At 50.1% G+C, this 13,324-nt stretch overlaps 1 protein-coding gene across 3 annotated transcripts in view; it reads left to right on the forward strand.

Moving 5' to 3' along the window:
* Positions 1 to 13,324, forward strand: part of ATP2C2 (ATPase secretory pathway Ca2+ transporting 2) — a 79,022-nt gene that overhangs the window by 28,670 nt on the left and 37,028 nt on the right. For 2 of the 3 annotated variants that reach the window (XM_005691840.3, XM_018061790.1), the window contains exons 5-7: positions 971 to 1,006; positions 1,127 to 1,188; positions 4,588 to 4,696. In XM_005691840.3, coding sequence (XP_005691897.1) covers positions 971 to 1,006; positions 1,127 to 1,188; positions 4,588 to 4,696 — 207 coding nt within the window. The remainder of the gene's footprint in view (positions 1 to 970; positions 1,007 to 1,126; positions 1,189 to 4,587; positions 4,697 to 13,324) is intronic. The other variant, XM_018061791.1, reaches the window with a different exon arrangement.

Below are 13,324 nucleotides of genomic sequence, written 5' to 3' on the forward strand. Positions count from 1 at the left end.
ACCACAGTCTGAAAGCATCAGTTTGTCAGCCAGCGCTCAGGCTTCTTTACGCTCCCCAGCTCTCACATCCGTACACGACTACTGGAAAAACCGTAGCTGTACCTGGTTCCAAAATGTTTTTTGTTTCCCTGAAAGGAACCCCCGTACTCATTAAACAGTCATTCCCCTCCCCCGGACCAGCCCCTGGAAACCACCATCTGCTTTCTGTGTGTCCGGATTTACCTATCCCGGGTCGTTCTTATAAACAGAATCCTGCGCTGTGTGACCTTTTATATGTGGCTCTTATATGTGACCTTTTGTTTAATGACTTTCATTCCTGCTTCCTTCTATCTGTCAAGCGCTGTCTTTTGAAATACAAAAACAGATTCCTTCCATGCGGTAGAATTCAGTGTTTCTGTTGGAGAGCCTGAGGCTAGGTCCACATCTTCTGATGTGAACTCATGTTTATTAGAAGCTGTGTTGCTGTTTGTTCAGTCTCTAATTTGTGTCTGACTCTTTGTGATCTGTGGACGGCAGCCCACCAGGCTCCTCTGTCCTTCACTGTCTCCTGGAATTTGCTCAAATTCATGCCCATTGAGTCAGTGATGCTATCTAACCATCTCATCCTCTGTCAGCCCCCTCTCCTGCCCTCAATCTTTTCCAGCATCAGGGTCTTTTCCAATGAGTCGGCTCTTCATGTCAGGTGGCCAGTTATTAAATGCTGGTGAGATATAAATGATCGTATCTGTACTGTATCATTCTATGTTACAAGCGTATCTATGCCAAAAACTCTAGGAAGATAACCCCCAAATGTGAACCTGCGGAGGCAGAATTGGGAGTGCTTTTTCGGCTCCTCTGTTTTCTAAATCTCTGCACAGTGCTCTATTTTGCAAGGAAAAAGGAAATACATTTTGGAAGACAGTGTTCTCCCCTGGATCGCTTACCTGCCCACTGGCAATGTGTGTTAACGTGCCCTCCGTTTGCCCCCTAGGCTGTGCTCATCGTGGTCACCGTCGCCTTCATCCAGGTGTGTATATGTGCCCTGAGTTCCCAGGCGGGGTCACCTGGGCTGATGGGAGCTCTGGGGGGGTGGTGCCTAGCCCCTCCAACCCCTCATAAACACAGTGTTTCGTGTGCTTCCGGCCAGGAGTACAGGTCGGAGAAATCTCTGGAAGAGCTGACAAAGCTGGTTCCCCCCGAATGCAACTGGTAAGTCAGAGACCTTCCACCCACCCGACCCCGGGACTTGGTGGTTCATCAGAGGAGTCAGTGGGCCGGCGAGTTTGGCAAAACTTTGGCCACATTTATGTCCCCTGTCGTGTGATATGGGAGAACCGTGTCTTCCCGGGGGTTAGCAAGCCTGACCCCTGCCCCGCCAGCAGATTGCTGTGTGTTCCTGGGCGTGTCATTCAGTCTCTCTGGGCCTCCGCTCTGTCACTGGCGTCTAATCAGAGTGCTCAGCCTGGGGGCTGTGGATGACAGGGCTTTGGGAAGAGGGTGGCCCACGAAACCTGTGATGAAGTGTGCAAAATTGTGTGCATTTTCCCTAGAAGGCATTTGACATTTTTCCTGAGGCTCAGAAGAAGCTGAGGTGGGGGCGGGAGGGGGGCGTTAATAATAAGCTGAGGCCTCAGAACTCTGATTGAAGCAGGTGGACAGCTCAGTGATGAACCCTGGCCATTTGCTCAGGTGCCTGCCAGCCCCTTTCCTACCTGAACATTCCTGCTTTGCATTTTGTTATCACATCACCCTCCCCAAAGATGTTTAAAAAGGAAAGACAAGAATGTCTCCCCTTACCTCCTGGGCCTGTCTGCTTAGCTCCATGCTGTGCAAAGGGACTTTCTGGAAGGTTCCATCATATGCGCTGCCCGGGACAGCGTTACTAATCACATATGGCTGTTGAGGACTTCACCCATGGAACTGAATTCTTCATTTTATTCAAGTTGAACTCAAGCAGCCTCACAGACTAGTGGCTGCCATCACAGATGGCTCAGCTTAGAGGGTTTGCAGGGGCCGCGGCCCTTGGTAAAGGAAGTGGCAGAGGCAGAAGTGAGAATATTGTAGCCTTGCTGTTGTGCGTGTGTGTTTCAATTTAATTTTTAGTGTGTCAGCAATCCCCAACCAGTTATTCTTCTTGTAAACGTGAAACCACTTTGGAAAAGGCCCAGGTCTTCTCCCTCACCCTTCCTGGCATCAGCTGAGGTTGTGTTAAGTCATGTGTCTTTCCCAAATACACACTGCCACTCATGAGAAAGTCACTGCTGGCATCTCATGATCCAAGATACTTTGGAAGGATTTCAACAGATTGTAACTCTCTTTTATCCAAAGGATAAGCTGGGAGAAAGAACCTTAACATATATTTGCATACAGATGGCATAACTGAGCATAGAGCTGGAGGATAGAAAGACCTAGTGCGAAGTCCCTCCTCTCAAGGAGTCAGCAAGTGAAGAGTATGTGTGTGTGAGAGAGAGAGATACAAGGCAGAGAATAATGAGTAACAAAGTAGAGACCAAAAGGGCATGCTGAGAAAGCATGAGAGGCATGAGTCAATTCTAGAAGATTCTTTTGGGGGGCAGTAAAAATGTCTGGGCTTAATAATGGGATGAGCAAGGTGTCAGAAACCCAGACGTGTGATGTGTGATGTAATCCTATAAGCAGACAGAAGCATCCATGATTTATGGGGTTTGATGAGCTGATCTTAAGTTTAAATATCAAGTCTTGGCCTTTCGCACGAATAGTATGCATTATTGATGTCCCTGGGAGTTGCTTCTGAAAGACAATTTCATTTTCAAGAGCTGCAGAGGCAGGCAACCTGGGAGAGTTGAAAGAGCAGTGAAGGGACACAGCCTCCCTCCCCGAGCCCCTGAGACCCAAGTCAGGAGAAGCATCTGCCCTGCAGACCCTTCCTGCTTACCTCCATCCTTTGTGCGTTCATTAAATATTTACAAAGCACCCACTGGGTGCAGGGCGATGTCCCAGGTGAAGAGACAGGAAAGCCCTGGCCTTTGGACCTCTCACACTCCTAACAGAGGAGACAGATAATGAAGTGAAGGAATGAAATGATTTTGGATGAGGCAGGTGCATTAAAGCCAAAAAGACTGAAGGCCAAAGCCACACAACAATTAAAGAGAACCTCGTGGAGATGCAGTGACTGGTGGAGGTGTGGGAACAATCTTGAATATCTGGCTGGCAGGTTACTCTGCTCTGACAGTTAAGGTGGAGCTGACCTTTAAGTTGAGGCCTGATAAATGGCAGGGGCCAGCCATGGGAAGAGTCGAGAGAAGAGCAGGCGTATATCTGATAGGTGCTCTTGGCTATAAAACCCAGAAAATTTAGCTGCACAATCTGCAAGGAAACTGTGCTGTCTTTATGGCAAGGGGTCTGAGGGGAGGGACCAGTGGGGTTAGTTAATTCAAGATGGCACCAAGGACCTGGTCCTTGTATTTCTTTACTCTGCCATCTCAGCTTGCTGGCTTTGTTCTCATACTGGATTCCCTCATGGCCCCCAGATGGCTGCCACAGCTCTAGACATCACAACCAGACATGATAAAGATGAAAAAGTCCAACAGAAGAGGCCATGTGTGTGTGTAAAGAATGAGAAAACCTTTCTCTTGAGCCCCTGCCAAATACCACTCCTGTCTCTTAGGCCAGTGTTGTAGATCATGCCTGTGTCTACGTCAGTCACGGGCAGGGGATGGGATCACCCTGACTGTCTCAGCCTGTCAGCACCCACCCCCTGGAGCACTCTGCTGTGGGGAGAAAGGCAGGTACCTGGATAACTGCATTCTGTTAACAGGGAAGAGGGGAGTGTCTGCTCCACCATTCAAGATCCACAAAGACCTTGAGACTGGAAAGAGCTGGGTGTATTCAAGGGGGTGCGTGGCAGGAGGTAGGGTGTCTGGGTCTAACTCCCAGGTTCTTGGAGAGGGTTTGGAGCAGGAGGAAGTTGTGATCTCATTTTGTGCTTTAAGAACTCTCTGGCTGCTACAGGAAGGAGGCCCAGGGAGGGGCACAGGTCCAGCCAGGGGGCTTCTGCCATGTGGGGTAAGGAGCAGCATGTTGTGGGTTCCAGCGGGAGCCCGTACACAGAAGCATGTCTATGTCTAACAGCAAACAGCCGTGAAGAGCGGTCCCAGGCCTCGGGGGGTGAGGGTGGGGGTTGCTCCCTGGCTTCTTGGGCATTTAAGATGCTCCTCCTGGCTTTAACAAGGTTCTGCTGTCCCTGAGGTTGGAGCCGGGCTCTGCACACCAGAGCGCTGTGTTCTCCAAGGACAGAAGCACCGCCAGCTGCCAGCTTTGTTAAGGAAACACTTCTCTAGACCTGCAGAAGCTTCCAGAGGCTGTGTGGTCCCGCCTTGTTTCCAAGCAGGGTGAACAGTAGTCATCCCACTTTTCAAATGAAGTCCAAGTTCTCCCAGGAGCCAAGCTCTTTCCCAAGAGTCTTTTAGGACATGTGACTTTTAAAAATAGTGAAACCATTAAAGCACAAGCGTTTGTCCACGTTGGAAAGAGAAAATGTATTTCTGTAACCTTTGCTCAAGTTTATCAAAGTGCCTAAAACTGAGATGTCAACATGGATGCGTTTGCTTTTTCCCATTTAAAACGCAGCGTAAGAGAAGGAAAGCTCCAGCACCTGCTCGCCCGAGACCTGGTGCCTGGAGACATCGTGTCCCTCTCCATCGGAGACCGCGTCCCTGCCGACATCCGTCTCACAGAGGTGAGGGGCCCAGACCCCTGTCCTGGGGCCGTGCAGACACTTGGCTTCTCGGAGGCAGGCATTCTCCCCTTCTTGCACACACATGCACGCAGACATAGGCATGTGTGCACACAAGTTAGCGAGCAAGCTAATTTTAAGCACGAAGCTCCTCCGATGGCGTTTTATAAATCATGTATTCTCGTGTACGTATAAGCCTAACACGTTCTGGTTCTATGCTTTCCTGGCTTGTAGCCCACTGCAGTAGAGAACTGAACTACAGTGGGGCCGAGGAATGAGGGAGAAGTTGCCTCTAGAAACAACCACACTGTTGGCAGACAGAAGCGCTGTCAGACTGCTTAATCTCGAGGATGAGAACAACCAGTCCAGCCGTAGAAAGTAGCACAAGCCTTTGTTAAGAGCGCAGTTTGGGACATTAGGTGTGGGGCTTCGTCCCCAGCCTTTGTGGGTCTCAGGGTGTCACGACCTCACAGAACATTCCCTGAGGCTCTCGAAGATGATCCTGAATCCTCAAGAAAAGGAAGGAAAAAAAAAAAAAGAAAAGGTGAAGTCAGGTTCAGAGAGATCCGTTGATGGGAGTAACCTATTTTATGATCCCTGCCAAGAAGGTTTAAGGATTGTTCAAAGCTTTCAGTGATAAAGGATTAAGCCCAAGTTATCAGCCTGATTTATTTATTTAAGGAGGATGTGTTCTCTGGGTCAATAGCAGGCTGTTGGAAGGGTGGCCTGGAGAGAGGTGGGGAGTGGAGGGGGACAAAAGAGACTGGGAGCCAGCCTCCGGGACCTGCATTTACAGCACCCTGAGCCTGTCTTTGGAGGCGAGGCGGGGGCCAGAGGGCACCTGGGCTTTCCAGCTCCTCTGCCCCCATTTTCAGATCCCCAGGCAGGGCACAGCAAGTGTACCCCACAGCAGGGTGAATTCCTCTCCGTCTGCTTCTCCCCACACGAGCATCCGGCCTCCAAGTCCAGGGCGTGTGGTTCCCAGTCAAGGAGCCGCTGTCCAGTGGCCAAGCCCCACCTGCAGAGAAAGCTGGGGAAACCAGTCTGACATTGTTCATGCCTCCCTAGGGATGGGCCCTGCCCTGCAACGTGGAGGAGTACAGGGGCAGGGTGGTGTCCACATACTGGGCAGCTGATAAACAGGATGCATTTATACTATGGACGCTACAGGAAGGCAGAGCACTGAAGTGGTTAGTGCCCTGGGGCTGGGCATTAGCCACGTCCTATCCTTCAGAAGCTGTGTGACCTTGAGGAAGTAGCTTAACCTCTCTGAGCCTCAGCTTCCTCATCTGTCAGAGGGGTTAATGTTCATTCCCACCTCAAGGGGTTCTCATGATGCCGAACTGAGCTAAGACCATCAGCCTGCTTGTACAGCCCCCGAGGTGGGGACTGAGTCCTGAATATCAGCCATTGATCTAACTGTTTGTCATTACCAGGCTCGACAACAGTTCCTTGAAAGAATTTTTTAAACATCAAATAACTCCCCTCCTACTTCAACTGGTTTTCTTCCTGCCCTGCTTCTATCAGATTAGATGGTGTCTGGTCGTTGCCAGCACGGGGACTTTTTCAAGGCTACCGGCCGCCAACACTCTGCCGATTTTCTCTCTGGTCCTTTTGCAGATCGGTAACTTTGTTTACTCATAGTAGAGTTGTGTTTTTTTTAATAATTTTTTTCGTTTGGCTGTGCTGGTCTTCCTTGCTGCCTGTGGGCTTTCTCCAGTTGTGGCGAGCAGGGACTCCTCTCCAGTTTCGGTGCAGGGTCTTCTCATCGCAGCGGCTTATCTTGTTGCGGAAGCTCTCTTGAGCTCTAGAGCGTCTGGACTTCAGGAATTGCTGCATGTGGGCTCAGGAGTTGCAGCTCCTGGGCTTGAGAGCACAGGCTCAGCAGTTGTGGCCCAGGGGCTTCCTTGCTCCGAGGCATCGAAGCAGCCCCCTGCGTTGTCCAAGGGTCAACCGTGTGTAACAATCAGATCGGCACTAGCCACTGTGTAAAAACCGCCTTGCTTCATCTGCCAGTCACCTTAAGAGGACAGTGCTCTCCTTTTACAGTGATGACACAGAAGCCTGGAGGGCTGAGCTCACACAGTCAGTGGGGCAGAGGGGACTTGAACCTGGGCCACCTGGCTCCGGAGCCCAGACTCCAGGCCCTGTGTCGATGCAAATAATCGCTAATAAGAACGGAGCACGTGAGCCAAACTGAGGACTGTAGCCCAGGAGACAGGCTCGCCATAGCCTGGACAGACTGCTCCGGGGAAGCATAGTTTTCAGCACTGTTTGTATCCTGTCACAACAAAGAAAAAGAAATTCCATCAAACATGGCAGGGGTACATTCCTTCAAGGTCGCCAGAAGGACAGATTAGCACGCATGTAGTGAGAGGCATGACCTTGGCATCTGGGAAGAGAGCCTTATCGCGGAACGAGTCCTGGCTTGGAGGTGTTCACCCCTATCTTCAGGGTGAGCGCTCTTTGCTTCTGGGTAACGTGTCCTTTTCCTTTGATGATGGAAGCAGGTGTCCCAGGCGCGGTGCACACAGACTGTGCTGGTGACCATACAATCCAAGCCAAGTCATAAATGCCAGACCAGCTTCCCCAGCCTCCGCCACCTCTTTCCCAATAGCCAGCGCTCCAGACTTTCTTCATGGCTCTCTTGATATCCCTCCAGGTTTCCTCAGTGTATCAAGTGTCTAGAGCTGCTGAGCAAACTATTACGTACTTACGAAGGTCATGGAATCTGGTCCCGTCACTCTATGGGAAATAGATGGGAAACAGTGGAAACAGCGTCAGACTTTATTTTCGGGAGCTCCAAAATCACTGCAGATGGTGATTGCAGCCAAGAAATTAAAAGACGCTTACTCCTTGGAAGAAAGGTTATGACCAACCTAGATAGCATATTCAAAAGCAGAGACATTACTTTGCCGACTAAGGTCCGTCTAGTCAAGGCTATGGTTTTTCCTGTGTTCAGGTATGGATGTGAGAGTTGGACTGTGAAGAAGGCTGAGCGCCAAAGAATTGATGCTTTTGAACTGTGGTGTTGGAGAAGACTCTTGAGAGTCCCTTGGACTGCAAGGAGATCCAACCAGTCCATTCTGAAGGAGATCAGCCCTGGGATTTCTTTGGAAGGAATGATGCTAAAGCTGAAACTCCAATACTTTGGCCACCTCATGCCACTCACTGGAAAAGACTCTGATGCTGGGAGGGATTGGGGGCAGGAGGAGAAGGGGACGACAGAGGATGAGATGGCTGGATGGGCATCACGGACTCAATGGATGTGAGTCTGAGTGAACTCCGGGAGTTGGTGATGGACAGGGAGGCCTGGCGTGCTGCGATTCATGGGGTCACAAAGAGTCGGACACGACTGAGCGACTGAACTGAACTGAGGGGCATAAACAACACAAGTGTATTATTATCTTGCAGTCTGGAGGTCAGACTCAAACTCAGTTTCACTGGGTGGAAATCAAGGCGTTGGCAGGACTGTGCTCCCCATTCCCAAGCTTCAGGGGAAATTGGCTCCCTTGCATTTTCCAGCTTCCAGGGTCACCCACATTTCTTGCCTTGTGCCCCGAATCGCTCTAACCACTGCTTCTGTCTTTGTATTTCCTTCTCTCAGACACCGCTCTGAGTCCCCTCTGAGTCCCCTCTGAGTCCCCTCTCAGTCCCCTCTCATAAGGACCCTTTTTAAAATCAGTTGATCTCTTTTTCTTTTAATTAATTAATCTGGCTGCCCCAGGTCTTAGTGGTAGCTTGAGGAACCTTTTAGCTGTGCCATGTGGGATCTAGTTAACTAACCAGGGATCGGCCCTGGGCCCCTGCATTGGGAGCGTGGAGTCCTGACCCCTGGATGTAATGACATTTAGGGGCCCCCAGGATCTTCCAAGCTAATCTCCCCATGGCAAACCCATCTGTTTAATCACACCCGCACAGTCTCTTTTGCTGCTAAGACAACACTTACACAAATTCCAAGGATTAGGACTTGGGTGTCTTCAGGGATTGGAGGGTAGGGGGCTACTATTCAACCCACCACCCTCAAAGCCCTCCTCTAAGCCTCTCCTCCTTCCCTGCCTACCGAGGGCACCCCTCCCAAATCCCCATCAATCAGTCAGTCAAATATTTCCTGAGCACTACTACAGGACCTGTGCTGTGCTGAGGAGGCAGTGAGAACAGACGAGACCTGTGCTTTTATAGCCTGGAATGATAGACCACATCTACCACAGGGGAGCTTGTGGGAAAAGCCCGGGGGATTCTGGACTTCCCAAACAGGACAGACTTGACTGGCCTACTGCAGTCACAGAGGGCTTCCTAGAAGCAATGCCTTTTGAGCCCTTCTGGAAAGGACGTGAATCAGCTGTTCTAGGCAGAGGAGACCCAAGCCGTGTGCTCAGCCCTGACTTGGAAGCCAGATGCATTGCTGCTTTCAGCTGCCCGCAATGCATCTTCACACAGGAGGGCCGTTCCTGCCATCCGGAACCTACTTCCCACCAGCAGGACTTGGCTGTTTTCGTTCCTGAGGTCTCAGCCCCTACCCGTCCCCTCCCCGCCGGCCTCCCTGATCCCTCTCCTGAGGCGTCACCTCCCCTCCCTCCCCCAACCCTGGATTCCTGCTGTTCATTCCAGTGCCACTTGGCTTTCCTGCTTATTGCTCAGTTCAGTTCAGTCGCTCAGTCGTGTCCGACTCTGCGGCCCCATGGACTGCAGCACACCAGGCCTCCCTGTCCATCACCAACTCCCAGAGTTTACTCAAACTCATGCCCATTGAGTCAGTGATGCCATCCAACCATCTCATCCTCTCTTGTCCCCTTCTCCTCCTGCCTAATCATTCCTAGCATCAGGGTCTTTTCAAATGAGTCAGCTCTTCGCCTCAGGTGTCCAAAGTATTGGAGTTTCAGCTTTGATGTCAGTCCTCCAATGGACATTCAGGGCTGATTTCCTTCAGAATGGACTGGTTGGATCTCCTTGCATTCCAAAGGACTCTCAAGAGTCTTCTCCAACACCACAGTTCAAAAGCATCAATTCTTCAGTGCTCAGCTTTCTTTATAATCCAAATCTCACATCCATATATGACCACTGGAAAAACCATAGCCTTGACTAGACAAACATTTATTGGCAAAGGTCCCTCCACAAAGGCAGGGAGTTTGTCTGTCTTGGTCATTACTGGATTCCCAGGGTCCAGAAGAAGGCTTGGCCCTTGGCAGGAGATAGATGGACAGATAGCCACCTCCATTCCAGCATATCCAAATCCACACCCACCTCCCCACCTACATCTTCACCCCTTCCCAGTCCCCTAACCCCCATTGTTTCTGTTTCCCAGCCAGCTGTCTTCAATCTGTCTCTTCTTTCCTCTTTTTAAGGAAAAAACAGACTTTATTTCTTAAAGCCTTTTTCTTTTTTTGACCACGCCACGCAGCTTATGGGATCTTAGTCCCCCGACCATCACCATGACCATCCCTGCTGATGCTGACCTTGATCAGCTGGCTGAGGTCTGTTTTCTCACATTTTAATGTGTCACCAACTAATAGGGTGCAGATGACACCACCCTATGGCAGAAAGCGTAGAAGAACTGAAGAGCATCTTGATGAAAGTGAAAGAGGAGAGTGAAAAAGTTGGCTTAAAACTCAGCAGAAAACTAAGATCATGGCATCTGTTCCCATCGCTTTATGGCAAATAGATGGGGAAACAGTGGAAACAGTGAGAGACTTCATTTTGGGGGGCTCCAAAATCACTGCAGATGGTGACTGCAGCCATGAAATTAAAAGACACTTACTCCTTGGAAGGAAAATTATGACCAGCCTAGACAGCATATTAAAAAGCAGAGACATGACTTTGCCAACAAAGGTCCATCTAGTCAAAGGAATGGTTTTTCCAGTGGTCATGTATGGATGTGAGAGTTGGACTATAAAGAAAGCTGAGCACTGAAGAATTGATGCTTTTGAACTGTGGTGCTGGCGAAGACTCTTGAGAGTCCCTTGGACTGCAAGGAGATCCAACCAGTCAATCCTGAAGGAAATCAGTCCTGGGTGTTCATTGGAGGGACTGATGCTGAAGCTGAAACCCCAATACTTTGGCCATCTGATACAAAGAACTGACTCATTTAAAAAGACTCTGATGCTGGGAAAAATTGAAGGCAGGAGGAGAAGGGGACGACAGAGGATGAGATAGTTGGAGGACTCAATGGACATGAGTTTGAGTAAACTTCGGGAGATGGTGATGGACAGGGAAGCCTGGCATGCTTCAGTCCATGGAGTAGCAAAGAGTCGGACATGACTGAACAACTGAGCTAATTAATAGGGGTTCTTTCTGTGAAAGATCCTCATGTTTGGGCAACCACTGCTGTCACTCCAGCTGGAAATTGCCCCCATCTTATCAACCCAACAGGCCCTCAGAGGGTCCTCCTCTGAAGCTCTGTGTTCACGGGGCTCATCCTGCCATAGGAGGAAGCTGCAGTGACCCCACACCATGTGGATCAAGACTGAACTCTGCACTCTGACTGTTCACAGTCTAGCCTGCCCCATCGCCCCATCCCAGACCTTACGAGAGAATGGATGCCTGAGCGGAGAGAATGGATGCCTGAGCGAAGAGAATGCAGCTGAATCCATCTCCGACATGACCTAGGCTGTGGGGCCCTGGGCAAGTTTCTGAAGCTCTCAGAGCCTCAGTTTTCTCATCTGTAGAGTGGGGATCAGAGCAGCATCTTTTCCGTGGCATCGTCGTGAATGTTTCATGAGAAAAATACACTCAGCAAATGTGTGTTGGCATTAGCATACTATCAACGATGCTAACTATTCTCTTAGTTTCTCTTGCACTCTAATTTAGTATCATCCTCCATTTGTTTCAAGAATTTGATTTCCAAAGTTCTTGTAAAAAGGAACCTGACTTAAAAGTCTTGTTGACTCGGCCAATTGAAAAACTGGGTGAGCAGGTTATATTCTAATTGATCTTTCTTTAAACAGCAAAAACCAAACTTAAAATAAGCAAATTTTGTGAGCCTCAGTGTGTTTGAAGGGGTTAGTGTTGGAACAAGAGATGTAGTGACCTTCTAGCCCAGTGTCTCCCAACACTTGCCCCACAGGGTGGTCCACACACTGCAGCCCCCAGGTGGAGAGTATCAGCATCCACTTGCATAGTAAAGACCCTGAGAAGTCCTGCAGTAAAGAGAACCAGTTTGCTGGGTTTACCCCCATATTTCCCAAACTGTTTTTCACCATGGAACCCACTTTCCACAGAGCAGCAACTGACTTCCTGTGAAGGAGGGTTCCCCAAGACGCGAGTGGGAAAGTGATGTTCTAACTCATGACTCATCCATTTTATACCTGGGAAAACTAAAGCTCCCCAAATCACAATTATGTGAATGTGATTTTGTTAACATAAGAAGTCTCTAACCCTCGTGGGTCCACTAGGAAAGCAGAATGGAGGCACAGGGGGCTCTTGGACCTGCAGTCAGCCTTCACATAGTCTGGTACAAGTGTAAAGACTAGAATTAAGAACAGAACAGAGAGCGACTTCCCCGGCAGCCCAGTGGTTAAAACTCTGCCTTCCAATGCAGGGAGTGCAGGTTCCGTCCCTGGACAGAGAACTAAGATCCCACATGTTGCCGGGTGTGGCCAAAGATTCAAATACAAAGCAGAGCGCCCAGGACAGATTAACCTGTCTCCTTAGTTCCACTTGCTGCTGGTTTGCTCCTCCTTCTTGCTGTCAGGCACTCCTGTCCACGCCTGCTCCCTCACTGAGAGCCTTACTGTGCTTCACTTGGCCTGTATTTCTTGCCCTCCTGATGGAACTGGCCTGTCTTCTAATGTCTAATATTGTTTTGCACATTTCCCCATGTCTATCCTTCTCTGCTCCAGACTTTTCATGGCTCCTCATCCTTTACAAGGTTATATCCCAATCTCTTAACCAATGCCAAACACAGCTGGGTTCCAGCCACACCTCCCACACATCCTCTGCTCCCATCATGCTGGTCCCCACACGGGTCCCCATGTAGACCAAACCTCCTGTCTTTTTGCTTGTGCCCTCTCATGTTGATGGCTTCCCTTGAGGCTCAGCTGGTAAAGAATCCACCTACAATGCGGGAGACCTGGGTTCGATCCCTGGGTTGGGAAGATCTCCTGGAGAAGGGAAAGGCTACCCACTCCAGTATCCTGGCCTGGAGAATACAGCCCATGCGGTCGCAAAGAGTCGGACACAACTGAGCGACTTTCACTTTCTCGAGTTGATGGAGTTGAGGCCCCGTGAGAGCAGAGCCAACTCTTCCCCCTCCAACAAACCCTTGCACTGGTTTCAGCACCTGGGATAGTGCCCACCTCTGTCCACTCCTGAGAGCCTGTCCCCAGAGAGGATGACCTGGTTCCGCTGCTCGGCATGCTGGGCTTCTGTCCTTTTAGTCTGTGGCTGGGGTGCTGAGGGAAGAGAGGTCTTTATTTACCTCCCCCCATCTCTCCCATTGCTTTGATCAAACTCATTATTACCAAGTCCACCCACCAGCAATTCTCCAACTCGCCTTCTTTTCCCTCCTGAAAGACCTGCCTGATTCTCTTACCAGTGTTTGCTCATCCCTCAAGGCCTGTTTCATGTCCTAGACCCTCCAAGAACCTCTGCAGCTCATCCTCCCCCACCACCACTCCACACTCCTGTTTCCTG

The sequence above is a fragment of the Capra hircus genome, chromosome 18 (genome assembly GCF_001704415.2).
Source record: "Capra hircus breed San Clemente chromosome 18, ASM170441v1, whole genome shotgun sequence".
In the NCBI taxonomy this organism is placed as follows: Eukaryota; Metazoa; Chordata; class Mammalia; order Artiodactyla; family Bovidae; genus Capra; species Capra hircus.